General features: G+C 60.4%; 7 protein-coding genes across 7 annotated transcripts; all 7 read right to left on the reverse strand.

Moving 5' to 3' along the window:
* Positions 1–946: 946 nt before the first annotated feature.
* LMXM_15_0990 (putative succinate dehydrogenase) lies at positions 947–1540 on the reverse strand (the record flags this gene model as incomplete). Its single annotated transcript, XM_003873576.1, has 1 exon — positions 947–1540. The coding sequence occupies one exon, from the start codon at positions 1538–1540 to the stop codon at positions 947–949; it is 594 nt and encodes a 197-aa protein (XP_003873625.1).
* A 587-nt stretch (positions 1541–2127) lies between these two features.
* On the reverse strand, positions 2128–2709 carry LMXM_15_1000 (putative 60S ribosomal protein L6; the record flags this gene model as incomplete). The annotated part of the gene is made up of 1 exon (XM_003873577.1): positions 2128–2709. The coding sequence occupies one exon, from the start codon at positions 2707–2709 to the stop codon at positions 2128–2130; it is 582 nt and encodes a 193-aa protein (XP_003873626.1).
* A 2422-nt stretch (positions 2710–5131) lies between these two features.
* Positions 5132–8185, reverse strand: LMXM_15_1010 (glutamate dehydrogenase; the record flags this gene model as incomplete). Its single annotated transcript, XM_003873578.1, has 1 exon — positions 5132–8185. The coding sequence occupies one exon, from the start codon at positions 8183–8185 to the stop codon at positions 5132–5134; it is 3054 nt and encodes a 1017-aa protein (XP_003873627.1).
* Positions 8186–10722: 2537 nt separating this feature from the next.
* Positions 10723–11802, reverse strand: LMXM_15_1020 (putative farnesyl synthetase; the record flags this gene model as incomplete). Its single annotated transcript, XM_003873579.1, has 1 exon — positions 10723–11802. The coding sequence occupies one exon, from the start codon at positions 11800–11802 to the stop codon at positions 10723–10725; it is 1080 nt and encodes a 359-aa protein (XP_003873628.1).
* An 874-nt stretch (positions 11803–12676) lies between these two features.
* On the reverse strand, positions 12677–13966 carry LMXM_15_1030 (conserved hypothetical protein; the record flags this gene model as incomplete). The annotated part of the gene is made up of 1 exon (XM_003873580.1): positions 12677–13966. One exon carries the CDS (start codon positions 13964–13966, stop codon positions 12677–12679), a length of 1290 nt encoding a protein of 429 aa, XP_003873629.1.
* A 1827-nt stretch (positions 13967–15793) lies between these two features.
* LMXM_15_1040 (tryparedoxin peroxidase) lies at positions 15794–16393 on the reverse strand (the record flags this gene model as incomplete). The annotated part of the gene is made up of 1 exon (XM_003873581.1): positions 15794–16393. One exon carries the CDS (start codon positions 16391–16393, stop codon positions 15794–15796), a length of 600 nt encoding a protein of 199 aa, XP_003873630.1.
* A 590-nt stretch (positions 16394–16983) lies between these two features.
* Positions 16984–17334, reverse strand: LMXM_15_1050 (putative developmentally regulated protein; the record flags this gene model as incomplete). The annotated part of the gene is made up of 1 exon (XM_003873582.1): positions 16984–17334. The coding sequence occupies one exon, from the start codon at positions 17332–17334 to the stop codon at positions 16984–16986; it is 351 nt and encodes a 116-aa protein (XP_003873631.1).
* Between the last annotated feature and the right edge of the window lie 839 nt (positions 17335–18173).

Genomic DNA, 18173 nt, shown 5'->3' on the forward strand with positions numbered 1-18173 from the left:
GTGTGTGCCTTCACTTTATAAAATCCTCGAGACACATACACGTGTACAAGAAGAAGGTTTGCAGCCCGTTGTGGCGCAACCGCGGCCACAGCACCGTTCCCTTCGATCAGGGAGACGCACACCTGCGACGGCGGGGCATGTACGCCTTCGCGTTATGAAGTGGGTCATTCAGTCGTGGTAGAGGGCGAAAGATAGCCAGCAAACAATAACAAGGACACGCCTCCACATCGACATGCGCAGGGTGTCTCCCTCACTCGGTAGGCGCGCGTGTGCGTGGAGGGGGGAGGGGCTACAAGGGTGGTCTTCTCTGGTTGTATACGTGCAGTGCGCACCCCTCCTCTGCCAACCCTTCCCTTCTCGTTCTCGCTATCTCGCAAAACTCACACAAGAGGGGTGAGGCGGGGAGAACACGAAAAAGCCATGAGAGATAATATCGATGGCCCAGGCGTTGGCGCGATGGAGGAGGCGCGAGCATGCACTTCTGCAGCCACGTCTCCGCTCCACGGAGGCCATCTCCATCTCTGCAGTTTTGGTGAGCGCACACAGGCACACACGCACCGCACCGCACCGCACCGCAGCCCCTCTGCGGTATCCAGCCCGAGTCAGGCCAGACAACGGCGGCTTCTCCACATGCCGAGGAAAGAAAACGGCGAGAGCCCCAGCACGCAACGATCGTGAGATGATGGAGAAGAGGAAAAGGGCAAGACACTGGCTACTACTACTACTACTAGAGTGATCGCATGAAAAGACGTGCTTGAGCGGATCGACCGCCTCTGCTTGTGCCCCCCCCCCCTCCCCTGCCGCTACCCCCTCTCCCCGCGCAGCACAACAGGGCACAAGCAGACGCGTGCGCCTCCTCACGGCGAACAGAACGGAAACACGGTGGTGCCCCTCCCCTCCCCCCCTGAGGGCGACACAGCACACCAAAACGTCATCCGCGCTGACATCACAGCCGTTGCACGAGACTGCGTTTTCCCGCTGCCTTCCCGGTCGTAACCGGGTCCATCTCGATCGCCGGCCCAACGCGCTTCGTTGACGGGGACGACAGGCGTTTGATTTCCTTCGACGCCAGACCAGGGTTGAGGAACTTGGGGCAGGTGATGGTGCAGTTAAAGATATTGTGGCACATGTTCACCAGGTTGCCCGTCTCGAACATGCGCACGCGCTCGTCAAAGTCGCGGTCGAGGGGCTCGACGAGCCAGCGGTACGACTGGAGCAGCACGGCAGGACCCAAGAAATGCTCACGGTTCCACCAGTACTGCGGGCAGGAGCCGGTGCAAGAGGCGCAGAGCACGCACTCGTAGAGCCCCTCGAGACGCATGCGGTTGCTAGAGTCGACCTTCTCCTTCAGATACCACCGGTTCACGGTATAGTTCGCGTTGGCGATGCGGCGCGTGAGGAGGTGCATCGCTGTTTTACTGTTGTCCTTGGCCGTGTACAGCTGCGGCGTCTTGGGCGTCGAGTTTTTTATGAGGTGGCGGTACATGTACAGCGGGCTGCTGTAGTTCGCCAGCTGACCGGGGAGGGGTGCGGACGGCATTTTTTATGGTTTTACGTGTGCCTGCTGCCTTTTCCGAGGTGGCGGCGACAGCGGGCGTGTGTGGCGAGTGGAGACGAAGGCGGATGAGGGTAGAAGAGAGGTCTCAGTGCAGCGTGGTCCATTGCATTCGTCCCTCTGCCTGCATGTGTGCGTGCGCCCGTTGTCATCTCGACTGGGCCTGCCGAGTCCGTTTCTGCACGCGCCTCGGTGACCCCTTGAAGGCCACAGGGATGGGGGAATGGGGGGGGTGAGGAAGGCAACGCAGCCCCCCTTCCCTCGCCAAACAGAGAAGGAGCACGACCCGAGATCGTGCACCAAGCACACATGCACGCAGACACCCAGGGCTTCTGCGATGGGTGTCTGCTCTGCTGCAGACGGCGTTGCCGCTCCCCCCAACCTTGGCGTGGCGTGCGGCGTCGATGATGATTCGTTGCTCCTTTAACTGTGCCGCGGTGTTGTTGGCGTGTGCCGAAGCGAGGAGGCACGCCAGACACGGGAAACGAATGACTGAAAGAAGAAAACGAAAAAAATTGGAGCGAGGGGACACCACCACCACCACCACCACCACCACCCGCGCACGGTGTGCATTACCAGTTCCAGCGGTGCGGCGCATCACCGGGCTTCACCGTGAAGACGGAGCGCAGGTAGCCGGCCTTCTCCTTGCCCTGAGCGTCCTTCTTGATGGCGGCGATGAGGGCGGCGTCGATCTTCTTCTGCAGCTGGGCGCGCGCGTCCGACACGGTGGTCTTCTTCCCCGCCTTGGAGGTCTTCTTGGCAGCCTTCTCCGCCTTGGCCTTCTGCTTGTCGCCCATGAAGTCGCCCTCGCTCTTGGTCGGCTTCTCCGCCTTGGGGCGCTGGAACACCTCGGGGGTGATGGGCGCCGTGTCAACGCTGGAGATGTCGACCTTGGTGCTGGTGGCGATCACATAGCGGGAGTCAATGCGGCGGATGGGGACGCCATTGTACTTCATCGGGCCGGACACGACCAGCGGACCGTTGTGCGGAAGCTGCTTCAGGATCACGGCGCGACGACCGCGGAAACGGCCGGCGAGGATGATCGCGATGGTGCCCGGAGCACAGCTCTTGCGCAGAGTCGTGTACTCGGGGCTCTTGCGCGACACCTTCTTCGCCGCCTTCCTCTTCGCGGGGCACTTGACGGCGGTGGCCATGCTTGGGGGTTCTGTGGGACGGGGAGGGGGTACAGCTGGTTTCGTGCCAGTGTCTCACTCTCTGTGGTTGTGTGCGTGTGTTTGGATGCAGGGGCAGTGGCACAGACGACATAAGTTTTTTTTTTTGGGATGTGTGTGTGTGTGTGTGTGGAGGGGGAGGGGGAGGGGGGAAAGGGCGAAGGGGAGGGGGAGGGGTATAAGAAGGCCGACTCGCACCACACTCTGGGCAGTGTCGCGAGCATGGAGAGCGAAGGAAACTTAATTCGTGCACGGGCGGGTCCTTGACTGTGGGGCATCACCACCTCTGTGTGGAGACCCGAAGCCGGTGGCGAGGGGACCCGAGGTGTGGCGGAAGTCGGGCAGGAGGGAGGGAGGGAGGGGGAGGCGGGCGTCGACCCGCTTCAAAGTCCATCAAACGGGGGTTCCCTCTGCTGACCAGCAGTGCCGCGGGACGCTGTCATGTCTTCGCTTGCTGAGTTGGTTACTGCGTTATGTCCCGTCAAAAGGAATGAGGAAAAGGGAGACACACACACACACCCACGCACACACACACGCACGCACACACGCAGGCACACACACACACACACATATACATATAAACATATACATATACACGCACGCACACACACGCACACGCATATGCACGCACCTGCACCGACACGTGCGAAAACAAACAAACGAGGAACATTATATAAGGAGGACGGTTGCGTGTACCGGAATGGTGGTGGGCCTGCGGTATAGGAGGAGGTGGGGGGCGTGCATTACGGGTCTCAACAACAAGAAACGACAGCTTTGTAGTATAGGAGGGGGGAGGGGGGATACAGGGAGAGAGGCAGACAGAGAGAGTGTGGGCGGTGCTGCAGGCACGTAGGAGTTGGCGGCGATGATGTCAGCTACACCGTTGGGGGACTATCAACCCGCCCCCCTCTCCCCACACGCACACACATGTGTCCACAGGCTTTTTCCCAACGCCACCCCTGCTTTACCCCTCCACGCACACGCAAAGACGTACACACATGTAAACGAGTATTAAGGAGGAGGCGAACACCGACGCACGCACGATCGAAGCCAAGAGAGAAAGAGGGTGGTGAGCGGAGGCGGGGGGAGGGGAGGGAGAAGCCATGGCACGGCCGCTGGATCGGATACGGCGCCAGGCTGTATCGACAGTTCGGAGGGGGTGAGAGCCACAAAATACACACACACACACACACGCATGCACAAAAACGGGCAGGCACCGACTGCCTGCAGACTCATATATATATATGGATACATATATGTATAGATATTGATATATAGCGAGAGAAACACGAGGACGAAGAGTGGTGAGGGAGTCAAAGTGGGAGGGAGAGAAGGCGAATACATCGAGGAAAAGGGGGGAGGGGAGGGAGCGCTGTGGCGGTGGCCGTGGCTGTGAACGACGGAGGCAAGCCCCCCCCCCCCCCCACACACACACACCCAAGGAGAGAAGGAGCGAAAGGAAAGGACAAGGCCATGCAAACGAGGAGGGAGTGGAGGCCCCGAGGGAGGGGGGGGGGGAGGTTGGGCAGAGAGCGGCGAGCGAGAAGCTAGCCTGGCACAGGTCTACACAGCAAACGAAACCAAACACGAACCGTAAACGCAAAGGATTCGCCGCGGCGGCGGCGGCGGCGGTGTGTGTGTGTGTGAGGGAAAGAGGTTGTGGCCACCATGTGCGAGGGGAGAGGGCATCCTTCCGAGCCTCATGACCACCACAAGGTCCACTGCACAGACGGGCACACCCACGCACGTCGAGCGAGGCTCCCACTTGATGTGGTTCATAGACACAGGGTGCAACAACAAAAAACAAAGAGGGCGGTTACAGTCACGCACTCCCCCCCCTCCCCCTCTCCCCGACACACGGACGTCAACAGCCTTCGTCGTGTGCGGGTGTGTGCGAACACGTATTGCGCATGTTTACATGTGCGTCGACAATACTGCCATCGATGGCGGTATGCGGGGAGGAGCGCGTTGCGATGTGCTTAGTGAGTGTCCTCCGGTGTACATGTGCGTGCCGTGTTCCCCTCAGGCCATCGCTGCCACAAAAAAAAAACTGCCATGACCTTTCTGAATGCTGAGGCTCATGATGGACGCGTGCACTGCATTACGGTTGGTCCTCGCCTCCCTCTTCTTCTATACCTTTCTCCGCTGTCTTGGTTCCTGGCGCGCTGTCCCTCGTGCTGTCTCACCTCGACATCGTCGTCGAGGGGATGGGTGGGGGAGGGCATGATGCGGTGCACACCGCCAACACGTCACTCGCTGAGGTGGGTGAGGAGGAGGAGGAGAGGCTGCATCAAAGGCCCTGTGTATGTTACCGTGCTCATCAGTGACTCATGCTTCTGCGGAGGGTGGTGGTGGCTAGAAAGGATTGTAGCCCAAGAGACCGCCCAGACGCTACATGATGGCTCTACTTGGTACTCTTCGCCGCGGTGGCGTAGACCTCGGTCATGTAGCGGAAGAAGTCGAACTCGTTGCTGTCCACCCCGGTCTGGTAGACGTAGCGAGAGGCAAGCCACATGGCGCAGATGGCGTGCTGGTAGCTCTCCGGCACGCGCTTCAGCATCACATCCACCGGCACCACCTCCTTCAGCGTCTTGGGCGCATATTGATCCATCACGTAGCGGATCAGGTCGCGGTTCTGGAAGATGTCGCTGCTCAGCATGCTTGCGCGGATCTGCACGTTCTTTCTGCTGAGCGCGTCAGCGATGAGCGTCTTGGACTGCTGCGGGTCCTTCTCCCACTCACGCCAGATGGCGTTGAACTCGAGCTTCGCATTCTCCTCAATGCGGTCGAGGATCTCCTTCACGTAGCTCTTGTAAAACTCCGGCGCATCCGTGGCGCTCTTGGCGGACATGTACTTGGTGTGCTCCTCGTCGGAGAGGCAGAGGCCTGCAAACACCTCCAGCGAGGAGGATGTCACGCCACCCTTGTTCGCCGACGCATCCTTGATGAGCGTCACGCCGCACTTCTCGAGCGCCAGACGGGCGTCCTGTGAGATAAACAGGTTGGCGCCTTCCACAATGATCTTGAACTTTAGCTGCTCCGGCGACAAGTTCGCGTACTTGCCTTCCATCATGGACTCACCGTCCGCGTTCGAAATCTTGAGGAACTTGCCAACGTTTTCGAGCGTCACGCTTCGCGGGCGCCCGCCACAAGGGACGAAGACATCGGCGTCGGAGTACTTGAGGAAGTGGAACTCATTACGCAGGCGAGAGCCGTCCTCGACGAGGGTGCCGTCGGGCAGCTTCACATTCCGGTCCTCCGTCAGCACCAGGAAGCCCTCCGGCGACAGCTTACTGCGGTTGAACTCGCGCAGCGGCAGGCGGTGGTGGGCCAGGCGGGCGAGTTCCTCGCGGTCGATGCCCTTCGGGTCGTGCAGCGAGGCCGAGATGTCCACCATGCCGACCATCTTCTCCTTGCTGCGCAGCACCTCGTTCGAGCCGAGGTCGCCGTCCGGGCCGCCGGTCTGGAACTTGCGCATCTCCGACTCCTTGAGACCGAGCTTCTCGTAGATGGACGTCACGTAGGCTCGCACGCTGTGCGTCGTCATCCCGTACACGTCGTGCGGGATGCCGCCAAGCTCGGGGTCCTTGCCAGTCGTGAAGGACTTCCACGACTTGTAGCCACGCCCCTTGCCGTAGAGCGCGCCAGCGGCCGGGAAGGTGCCGGCGGTGTTCTCATCCGGGCCGAGGAAGATGATCTCCTCTGACTTGAGCCCGTCCACGACGCCCTTTTCGCCAGGGATGATGACATCGAGCAGAGCGTCAACGTACTGGAGGAAGATGTGCTGGCAGCGCACCTCGTCGAACTTGTTGAGGTAGCGACTGGAGACGAGAATCGTGCCCTTGCTGCCCCCCTCCGGGATGTCTTTATTTTTCAGCAGCTGCGTGTGAGCGAGGTTGTAGTTCTCCTGGAAGACGGAGCGTTTGTTTCGGCGGTAGTCGCGCTCCTTGCAGATGATCATGCGCACACCACCACGCGCGATGTCGGTGAAGCGGATGTGGAAGCCGCGCCACTGCCCGCCAGCGAAGAGGAAGACGCCGTGCGGTACACGCGGGAACTCGAGCTCCTTGAGAAACGTCGGGTTCAGCCGGAAGGCGAGCGCGGCCTTCTCTGTCTTGCAGAAGTTGTGCTTAATAATCACCTCATTGAACTTGAGGAAGGTCATGAACAGCATGCGGTCGTAATCCGGGCGGTCGTCCTCGCGCAGGCGGTGCGTAATCTTCTCGGCAATGGCAGCGCGGCGCTCGGGCGTGGAGCCAAGACGGAAGTCTTCGTAGATGAGCTTCACAAACTCCGGGTAGAGGGCGATGACGGAGCCGGTGTAGCGCTCGGACATGACCTCCTGCGTCAGTGAGCTTCGCAGGTTGTTCAGCCGATTCACGCCATTCGGCTCCTTCGCCAGGATCGCCTTGAGGTGACGGTAGTCGTCTGTCGTCGGGCTCGGAGTGAAGTACATGGTGAAGATGACGGCTGCGTCAATGAACACCGTTTCCTCACATGACAGCGCGCCGGCCTCGTGCAGACGCGTGATGGCGTTGAAGGGCCGGTTTGGCAGCAGTCCGACCAGCGAGGCCCGCTCCTGTATCTGCTCAGCGGTCGCGCCGCGGATCTCAAAGCCGTACACCAGCACCCCATTCGAGAAGCTGTAGGACACGCTCATCATGACCTCAGCCCCCTCGATCTCCTGGAAGATGGACAGCAGCGAGGCGACGTAATTCGTGCGCTCGACCATGGTGGCCATCGTGAAGGACACATGCCCCTTTTCCACCTCCTCGACGTGGAAGACCGGGAAAACAGAGTTGAGCTGGCGGCGGAGTAGGCCCCGGATAATGTTCTTCTGCTCCTCCGTCATTTGCCTGGCGGCCGCCTGCGTCGGCAGTGCCGGGTTTTTGGGGTTGACATGCTCCTCCTGGCTGCTGCTCTCGACGAAGGACTCGATGGAGGCGCTGTAGATGGCGAACTTTCGGTCCTCGCTGACGTAGTGGTGCGTGTTACTGCCGAGATTAGGATCCTGGTTAAGGGACACAAACCGCGCCATCTTGCGCAGCATGCGCAGCTTCTTCTGAGGCTCGTTGTGACAAATGTAGAAGGCGGTGCAATGGTTCTCGTGGACGTACTCGAAGGAGTCGCCCATGCGGTGGCGAGCCTCCGCCGTCAAAAGGCCCTTCACGTGGGCGATCATCTCCGCCTGAGAGAAGTTGCGCGGGTAGCTCGACTTCTCGAGGCCGCTCACGAAGGTGTTTGCGAGGGACTCGACAATGTTCTTGTCGAAGACAGCCTGCGTCGCAACAGCATTGATGATGGCGTCCCGGTCCACCAGCGGCGACGTGGCGCCGGAGGAAGCGAAGCGGCCCGGGGTGGCAAGCGAGGTGACACCGAGCAGCGTCATGGCGTGGCTGGCCGGGAGGGCGCGGCCACAGAGTCGGGCCACGGCCCGGGAGGCGGTATGGCGCATCATTTTTTTTTCGGTTGATGTCGAACTTTGTGTTGTTCTGAGAGGCCGTATGACGCTTAAGAAAGTAACGGGCACGAGAGAGGGGAGAGAGCGCGCGAATAGCCTGAGGAGGAGGAGGAGGGGGGGGAGAGACACGTGACAGCACGGCTGTGCGGGTGTGAGAGGGAGAGGGAGGGAGGGGGAGGGGCAGGCAAGACTACAAGAAGGTCGTTTTGTGGTTTAGGGGAAAGTGCAGCCGGGCAAACAAAGCACACACTCCCGGGCAGACACGGACGGACACAGACAGGGAGACAGAGAGCTACACGATCACACCGACAAGAGGACTCGAACGACAACGACAACGAAGACACCCAAGATGAAAGCGAGAGCGGTAATAAGAATAGACGGACACAGAGACGGGCTGCGAGCGAGGGCAAAGAAAAGAAAAAAAAACGGAAGGCACGTAGACGGTGAAGCAAGAATTAGGTCGACAAAACAACAACCAACAACAAACAAAAGGCACGCGATGAGTCGGTGTGTGCTTGTGTGTGTGTGGTTGATATAAAACAACAGCTCCCCCTAAAAAAAAAAGTGACAACAAATAATAAATAAATAAATAAATAAATAAAAAAATGCGAAAAATTTTCGTCGTCCAGACCGCGACAGGGCACACACAAATGTATATATATATATATATATACACACACAAAAAATGTGAAAATCTCCAAAAAAAACGTTTTTTTATGTTTTTTTTTTTATTTGTGTGTGTGTGTGTGTGTGTGTGTGTGTGTGGTCCCTTGATCAGGCAGGCACACAGGCAGGGAGGGAGGGAGGGAGGGACAGACACTACACCACAACACCGTCAAGGAACCACCTATACTAATACGTTCCCCCTTTATATATATTAGTCGTGTGTGTGTGTGTGTGTGTGTGTGTGTGTGGTCCCTTGATCAGGCAGGCACACAGGCAGGGAGGGAGGGAGGGAGGGACAGACACTACACCACAACACCGTCAAGGAACCACCTATACTAATACGTTCCCCCTTTATATATATTAGTCGTGTGTGTGTGTGTGTGTGTGTGTGTGTGTAGGGCGGGAGAAGGGGAGGGGTGATGACGGAGTAAGTAGGCTGCCTTCGCTTGTTAGGTCTTATACAGGTGTATGATATTCGCGCCACTTGCGCAAGACTTGACCACGCGAGTGGGGGTGGGAGGGGGAGGAGGAGGTTGGAGGAGGGCGTGACAGCTTTTCGCGAGGGCGCGATCGCACAGGGGCCACGGGGAAAACACAAAAGGACAAAAAACAACAAAAAACACGAAAAACGAGAGCGCACGGTGCCCCACGAGAGATGTTGGGAGCGGGCGAGATGGGGGGGGGGGCACTCACGACGATGCCACGTTGAACACAACACGGGCCGCAGTGCGAGAGAGGGCGGGACGTGTAGAAAACGAACGACGAGGAGAAGGAAAGGAAAGGTGAGAGTGAGAGTGTGTGTGAGAGAGGACGGGGATGAAGAGGAATAGGGGAACAGAAATTCATAAAAGCCGAGCTGCTTACACCAGCCCACATGGGCGAAGGGGGAGGGGAGGGGGGGTGGCGGTGGTGGCACAGATGCGTAGAGAGGGGAGAAAAAGGGGAGGGGGCGGTGGAGGGACGTGATGGAGAGCTTGGTGGAGGCGCACCCGCATCCGTCACGGTGTGGTGGATGGCGAGAGAATGAGAGAGCAGCTGGGGAGCACGCACCGGTGTACATAGACACCACCGCACGTCGGTGGAAAAGGACGGAGAACGGTGATGGGGAGGCTGGGTGGGTGGCGGGAGGGGGTTGACCAGCAGCACCGGCGCCGCCTTTGTGGCCTCTATCTCGTTCGCTCCTCTTGTGCGTGCGGTGCCCCTCGGTTACACGTCTTCCTTCTTTTTTTTTTTCAGCCACGACATCACTCACAGTAGTTAAACGTTCCGACTTAACCGCAGCTGCTGTCACCCGTGTCGGCAGTGCGCCTGCTTGCCTGGCTGTGTGTAACAGCGCCAAGGGGGGAGGGGGCTGGATGGAGGGTGACGTCGGGAGGACGCGGCGAACATGAAAGGGAGCGCGTTGAAGAAGGATGAATGCCCTGGATAAAACTGCATCCATCGGTATATCAAGGCTGTGAAAAATCACCGAGGGGGGGGGGAAGCAGATCGCTGCTGTCCTCTCCCTCCTCCCGGCAGAAGGTATCTGCTGCATCGATCCCTCGCTACGGCTGCTCAGTGGAGTTGGCAACCCGTGAGAGAGGGAGACAGCCAAAGGTGGCAGCTGCTGCGCGGCTGCCGGCTTTCTATTTTCTGCTCCGCGCGTCCATGTCCGCCTGGCCCGTAGCTGCCTTCCCCTCTACACTATCCTCGCTGGAGAGAGGGGTGTTTTCCTCTTCGATTGGGAGCGGGCTCGAGATGGCGAACGGCACCGACAACAGCGAAGGGGCCAACGCCCGCGCAGCGCAGTAAAGCAAAAAGACACCGCGAGGCAGGCCACACACACACACACACACACACACGTGCACTTGCACACGCACGAGTGCGGCTCACGACTTGCGGTTCATCACCATCGACAGCGCGCTCTCAAGTGCGTCGCGCGCGGGCGAGGGGTGCAACTTGTGCAGCGACTCCAACCCAAGCCGGCAGTGCTCGTCCGCGCGGTGCATGGCCTCGGCCACCGCACCTTCCTTTTCCACTGCCTCCAGGCAGAACTTCGCGTCGCCCGGCTCAGCGAAGCGGCGGCACACCATCTCCTTCACCGTCGCGTTGCGCTGCGCCACGAGAAGCACCGGAATCGTCGCGATGCCCTCCTTCATGTCCACCAGCTTCGGCTTCCCCAGCATCTTCTCGTCGCCGGTGATGTCAAGGCAGTCGTCGAGGATCTGGAAGGCGATGCCAAGGTGCTTGCCAAAGTCGAAGGCCGTCTGCTCCAGCGCTTCATTGCCCGGGTCCGCCAGCACCGCCGTGGAGGCGAGCGAGTTGGCGATGAGCGACGCCGTCTTGCAGAAGCTTTTCTGCTCATAGCGCGGGATGTCGAAGCAGCCGTCCATCTGAATAAGCTCACCAGATGTCAGTTCCTCCAGCGCGGTCGTCATGAGAATGACGATGCGTGGCACCTGCAGCGTGGCAATGTAGAAGGACGCGCGGGCCAGTATGTAGTCACCGGCGAGCACGGCACGCTTTGTGTCGTAGACTTTGTGTAATGCGGGGCGTCCGCGACGCGTGTCGGTCTTGTCGATGACGTCGTCATGCACCAGCGAAGCTGTATGGATGAGCTCCGTGACCTCCGCCAGCCGTAAGAATGGCAGGATGGTGCCCGGCGTCACCTCGTCCAGCGGCCCGATCGGCTCCTCGAGGAGACGTGCACTCACGTCGAGCGGCAGCATCGCATGTGCCATGAGCACCACCAGCGCCGGACGCATCAGCTTGCCGCCGGCAGCCAGCACATACTTGCCGGCATGGTCCAGCACCTCGTTGTTCGTGTTGGTCACGAGTGACTGAATGTGCTCCTTGATGGCGGTGACCTCGCGGCTTACTAAGGCGAAGGAGCGACCCTCCACCGCGAGCGCCTTGCTGCCCTGCCTCTGCGCCGCGACGCACAGCCGCGCCAGAGAACGCTGCACCATTTGCGTGTCCCCTTCTCCTTCTTGCTTTGCTTTGGGGGGGGGATCTGAGTCTCGGTGTGTGTGTGTGTGTGTGTGTGTGTGTGTGTGTGTGTGTGTGTGTGTGTGCCTGTGAGCAGAGGTGTTGCGTGATTGCTGGCCGCTTCTTTTTTTTTCTTTGGCCTGTGATTACTGATTTTTTCTTTTGGTGTGTGTGTGTGTATGCATGTGTGTATGTGTGTATGTAGAGAGAGGGAGGGGGTGGGGTGCGGTGGGGTGGGACGAGAGACACTGACCACACAGCTAGAGGCGCCGTACAGATGATGGTAAGCTGACGCACGCACAGGCACAGAGACACGGAAGGTTCACACGATGAAGCAAAGGACCGATTAGGTGCATCCAACGCAGACAAACGTTGAAAAGACAAAACAAACCAATTAACCACAACAACAGAAAGCTGGGGAGTCATGTACATGTGTGTGTATGGACGCCGTCACGGGAAGATGTATGGGGATGGGCGAAGAAAGGCCAGGAAGGACGGCGCAGGTGGTAGGAAGGGAGAGATGGGCAGAGCCGAGGAGGAAGGAGAAGGGGCATGGCGCCGGCTAAGCGGTGGTGGCCGTGGAGGGAAGAAGAGGAGAGAGCGGGGGGAGGAGGGGGCGGAGGGTACGCCGTGGGCTGCGGAAAGCGCCATCACCGTATCCACAGAGGGCAACTCGCTCTCCCCCCTCGCTCCCGCAGTTGTGCCTTTGCTTGAAAAGGTTGAGCTGTCCACGGCCAGACCGCGCTCAGGTCACACAGACAGACATGCGGACACATGCACACAAACCAAGCAACACTTTGTGCATTTCCTTCACCATCAGCGCGGACACGTCGATCAAGCTTTCGCCCGCGGTCTTCACAGACGTTGCTTCTTCTTGACGAACTTGTTGAGCTGGAAGCTGCCGCCGTCATCGTCGTCGTCATCGTCGGCGGCACTCACCTCGTCGTCCTCGCGCAGACGAATGCCATCGTGGTGCTGCTGTTGCTGCTGCTGCTGTTCCACTTCGGCGAGTGCCTGCATCTCGCGCTGAATGCCTTCGTTGCTGATTACTGCACTCGCGAAGATGCCGCCGCGCACGGCAGGCTTCCTGCCACCGCCTACAGTGCCGTCGCCATCGTCGTCGCCGTCATCGCCGGGCACTTGTCGCCCGGGCCCCCCGAATGGCTCTTGCTTCTCCTTCGACGATGGCGCCGCCGTGGGATCGGCCGAGGCCATAGCACCACTACCGCTCTTCGCGTACACAGAAGCCTCCTCTACGGATCTTAGTAGCTGCTCGTCCGCCTCGAGATCCTCCACGGTGATGTTCAGCCTTGTGGCGGCCCGCTCGCGCAGTCGCTGTTGCTGCTTCGCCAGCTTTTCCTGCTCTCGCAGCTCGCGCTCAAGCCGGATTCGCTCCATTCGTTGTTCCCGTGTCTCCCGACGCTGTGCATGGGCTGCAAGCTCGGCCGCCTTCTGCTCGAGCAGCTGACGCGCCTTCTCCGCCTCCGCTGCCTCCAGCGCAGCTTGGCGGCGCTCTTCTTCCTCTGCCTTTGCCCTCTCCTTCTCTGCCAGCTCCGCAGCCACCTCCTTCGATGCCTGCTGCATCGCCAGCGCCAGGTCCATCACGGCGTCACCGATGCCGCCGTCCGGATCCAGTCGGTCATCCTGCTGCTGGGCAAGACGCTGTTCCACCGGCACGATGAGCTTTTTACGATTCTGCCAGCTGCTCACGCAGAACGGGACCACCACCTTGCGGTTGTTCGCCGAGGCGGCGCCACCACCACCACCAGCGCTGTGCTCAGAGACCGCCGTCAGCATTATTAACGAGGACGACGTGCTTGCAGCCAGGTCGCCGGATGCGCTGCCGCCATCACCCGCCTGCTGCCTCTTGTTGTTGTGGTTGCTGCTGCGCTCCGGCGGCCGCAGCAGCAGGGCACCTGTGAAGAGGGACTTTTTTTCCGTCGTCGGCGACCGCACAATGGGGCCTGGGTCACACGTCGCACCATCGACGCCGGTGGAGCTGCCGCCCGCCGCCGTGATCGTCAGCGTGAGCCCCTGGCTGTTCGGCTTGTTTGAGGCAGAGCGGAGACGACTCTGCACAGCGAGGCTGTGGCTATCGAACACCTCTGTTGTCTGGCGAGCAGCGGCCAGGGTTTCTTGCAGCATCTGTGCGGTGCGCGCCGTTGTCTCGTCAGCCGTTTCACCTGCAGTGGAGGGAGAGGCGGTCGTGGCAAGAGCCGAGGTGCCACACCTCAGCGCGGAAGTCGCTTGCGGGACCACCGTCAGGGCCTCCGAGGTGGCGGGTTGTAGGGGCGAGTATGCTGATGCCAGTGGGCCGCTTTGGCTGACCTGCGCGGCACCCGTGGCGCCTGGAACGCGGCGCACTGTTGCCTCCATAGGAGAACTTGTGCTTGTCGCCGCCTGGGAGACGGCCTCGGCAACGGCGGCGAGCACCATGGCGGGTGCTCGCTGCTTCCCCATGCCGTGCGGGTACTGGATGAATGGGCAGTCCGCAAAGGACCCCCCATCGTAAGACTGAAGACTCATCAGCGCGTGTCTGGCCTGGGCGTACTGGGCTCGGTGAAAAGCTGGCGAGGTGCCCCAAACACGGAGGCAGCGCGTGGAGGATTGGATGGAGAGAGCGCAGAGAGAGTGGGGAGGTGGAAGAGGTACAGTGGGAGACACATCTGCAGGCGGTCGCCGTGCATCTATGTATATGTGCGGGCGTTCATGAAGTAGAGGAAGGGAAAGCTCGTCGGCGTGATCATGGGAGGAGGAGATGCCCGATGAGCGGAGGAGGGAGGCGAGGCAGAGGAACACGGGGCAAAGACGGCTCCCCCTTCCCCTCCGCTGTTTCTCTCTGTGCTCGATGCGCCCACCAAGACGCGCCTGCCCCCCTCTCTTGCCTTCTCCTCTTCCATCGTTGCCGTCCGTCCGTGCAGAACCGTCGCGCATACGTTCCTGAACACTGACGGCTCCCCCTCCACACACCACAGGGGGGGGGCGGACGGGGGCGGATAGGTGCAACATAAAAACGGCCGCCAAGGGGAAGGGATACACACAGACAGAACACGGCTGCGAACAGCAGATGCAGGAGAGGGGGAGAAAGCAGGCGGACATCACGAGGGGGCAGGATGAGCGCATCGCGCTGCTTTTCTACCCCTGCGTATCACTCTTCTGCTCTTGTCACTGTCTCCAGCGCCACAGCGGGATGCATACTCCTGAGAAATGAAAGAACACACAACAACAGGAAGAGATTCGGCTGTGATCCACCAGGAAGACCGCGCATACACACACACATATATATATATACGTTTACATATATATTTATAGAGATATATATAAACGCCATAGACAGACGCAGAGACGCCAACACACGCCCGTCCTTTGCTTAGGCATACGCACACATTCTGCATCGCGAGAGGTAGGTGGGAGAGGGAGGAAGGCGCAAGCAGAGGCGGATGGTGCTGGGTGATGGGTAGGAGAGGGCAGGGTGGAATACATTACGGGAATCTTTCCCATCCAAGACAACCACCTCTTCTCCCTTCCCGCATGCGTTTTTCTGTGGTGTCTCCCCCTATCCCAGTTTTCATGACCATCTACATCCCGTACCCGAGAGCCACAGACGATATATCTTTCTCGTCTCCACAGCACGTGCGTGTGTGTCTGTGTGTGTGTGTGTGCCCCACCGAGAGTGCCATGGCGGGGACGAGATCAACGTTCCAAAATAAAACCACACAAACCGTCCCGCAAAGACGCACACACACACACACACACACACGCGCGCACACGGAGGGGGTTCGGTGGTGGTCGGCGGAGTCGGGGACGGTGGCCACAGTGGCATCACACCACTGTCGTTCCGATAAGGGGCACCAAGGACGCGGGGAGCCCGTCCGGGATACTTGCCCACCAATGGAGAAATATGAAAGGAGTCCGTGGGTGCCGACCAGTGACTGATCCCGGTGCGCAGGACGGGGCAGCGAGCATTGTGTCTCAAAGCTTGCTGAAGTACCCTTCAATAGATGCCTTCGGTTCTGGCTTCATTGTGGGGTCGCCCTTCTTCCAGTTGGCGGGGCACACCTCGCCGTGCTTCTCCACGAACTGAAAAGCCTCCAGCAGGCGCAGAACCTCCTCCACGTTGCGGCCCACCGGCATGTCGTTGACGGTGATCTGGCGCAGGACGCCATGGGGGTCGATGATGAAGAGACCGCGGTAGGCCACGCCCTGTGCCTCCGCCAGCACGCCGTAGACACGAGCGATGGACTTGGTCTTGTCGGCCAGCATTGGGATCGCCATGGTGCCGAGGCCGCCCTTCTTGCGGTCCTGCAGCGTCCACTGCAGGTGCGCGTACTCGCTGTCCGTGGAGCACGCGATGACGTCGCAGTTGAGCTCGTTGAAGCGAGCCACGTTGTCGGAGAACTGAATGATCTCTGTCGGGCACACGAAGCTGAAGTCATACGGGTAGAAGAAGAGCACGACCCACCTGCCCTTGTAGGCGGAGAGGCTGATCTTCTTGAAGCTGCCGTTGGGCATGAGCGCCATCTCCTCGAAGGCCGGCGCGGCGCAGTTGATCTTGGCGTCACCGCAGGACATGGCTGACCGGTGGCTGCGAGGGGGCGCGGGGAGGGAGAGAGAAAACAATGATGGGTGTGGAGAGCGTTAGGAGAGGGGCGTGTGCGTGAGGCGAGGGCGGATATATGGGCGGTGATCCTGCGTGTGCGTGTGCGCATGTGTTATGGTTATGTTGGGGGGTGGGTGGGTGGGTGGGGTGTCGGGGCGCGTGAGAGGGTTGGGGAGGATTGGTGAGGGCGGGAACAGAGGGGCAGACGTGTGGGAGCGGGTGATGGGAGCGGCTAGCAGGGGAGATGGCTGGGCATAGCGGTCGGTGCCTTCGTGCGGCTGGGGGTTTGGCAGGGCGTGCACACACGTGCGGCTCGTCTCTCTAGTCGAGCTGGTCGCCGTGCTGCCCGTGCCGATATAGTGCTGCTGCGGCCCGCAGCAAGTGATTGGCGTGGATGTCGTCAGCAGGCCTTGCGCCGTTGGCGCTCAGCTGCCGAGCGGGGCACGCACCGCCCTGCTGTGCACGTGCCGTTCCCTGGTGTGAGAGGGGGCGTACGCGCTGCGAGAACGGAGCTAGCGGCGTCAGGGGGCAACGCGCAGGTGAGCTTACCTTGCATGTCTGGTCATCCCGATAGACGGCCCTCTCCGCGGAGGCCCTTCAGATCAAGGGGACCGCTCCGCGGTAGGTGCGCTGGCACCTCGCGCTCCAGCTCAAGCGACTTCAAGTGCGGCATCTCCCTCGTCATCGAGTACCCCAGCGACGTGGGCAGCGGCGGCGGCGCCAGCACTGGCGGGTCCGCGAAGTGCCGCGCCGTGAAGTTGTCCGTCGACCGGAACACGTACTCGACCAGCACGACGACGCTGAGGATGAAGGCGCCGTGGAAGCGCAGCGAGGCGAAGCGTGCACCACGTGCGCCACGGATCTTGCGGTGGTCCTTGCGCTTCCACCACTGCTCCGGCCAAAACACGGTCATGGCCCGGGGGCGGGGGTGGCGCTGGTGGCGACGGACGTGTGCACGGGGTAGCAATGCGTGTCTGAGTGTGCGTCTGCGTGCGGGCAGTGGCCTGCGCCGTGACCGCCTCTTCTTGCGCTCGGAGGCGGAAGAGGGGGTGCGGCAGTTGAGTGCGGCTGTAGAAAGCAGCACCTGGGAGCACAAGAGCTTATTAAAGGAGTGGCGTGAAGGGAGAAGAGTACGAGGTTGGGGCATTTTGCAGTCGCGCGTGTGCATGGTGGCCGAGGGGGTTGACGTTCGGTGGTGGTGGTGGTGGTGGTGGGGTGTATGCGTGCGTGGAGGCGCGCGTACGCACATCGCGCACGAAGAGGCCGCGGCGGGCCATCCATGTGGCGCCGCATCCGAGGTACGTGCTGTGTGCTGCCGCAGGAGCCCTTGTTTCGTGGGTGCACCACCGGCTGGGGGAGGGCACGAATGAGAGGAGAGCGAAGACAAATCACGCAAAGGCAGATGAAAACGAAGAGGGATGCCGTGTAACGCACGCGTCTCCTGCGCCGAACTCCAGTAGACATCGGCTTATGGAGAGAAGGTGGGTGGGTCTTGTGGTTGTGCTGGCGTGTCTGCAGGTTCACGGTGGTGAGTGGGTGTGTGGGTGGGTGGATGCGCATGGACATCTTGGATGTTGCCACGGACGCACACGCTTTGGCACACCTGCCGACACGCTCAGTCTGTCGCGTACACCAGACGCTTGCACCTGTGGGTGCACGCGCCGCACATAAATATAGAAGGCATCAGAGGAAAGAAAACAGGCAAACAGAAGAACTGGGGGGAGGGGGGAGGGGGCGGGGCGGCGGCAGGAT

Source organism: Leishmania mexicana, chromosome 15 (assembly GCF_000234665.1).
Source record: "Leishmania mexicana MHOM/GT/2001/U1103 complete genome, chromosome 15".
NCBI lineage: Eukaryota > Euglenozoa > Kinetoplastea > Trypanosomatida > Trypanosomatidae > Leishmania > Leishmania mexicana.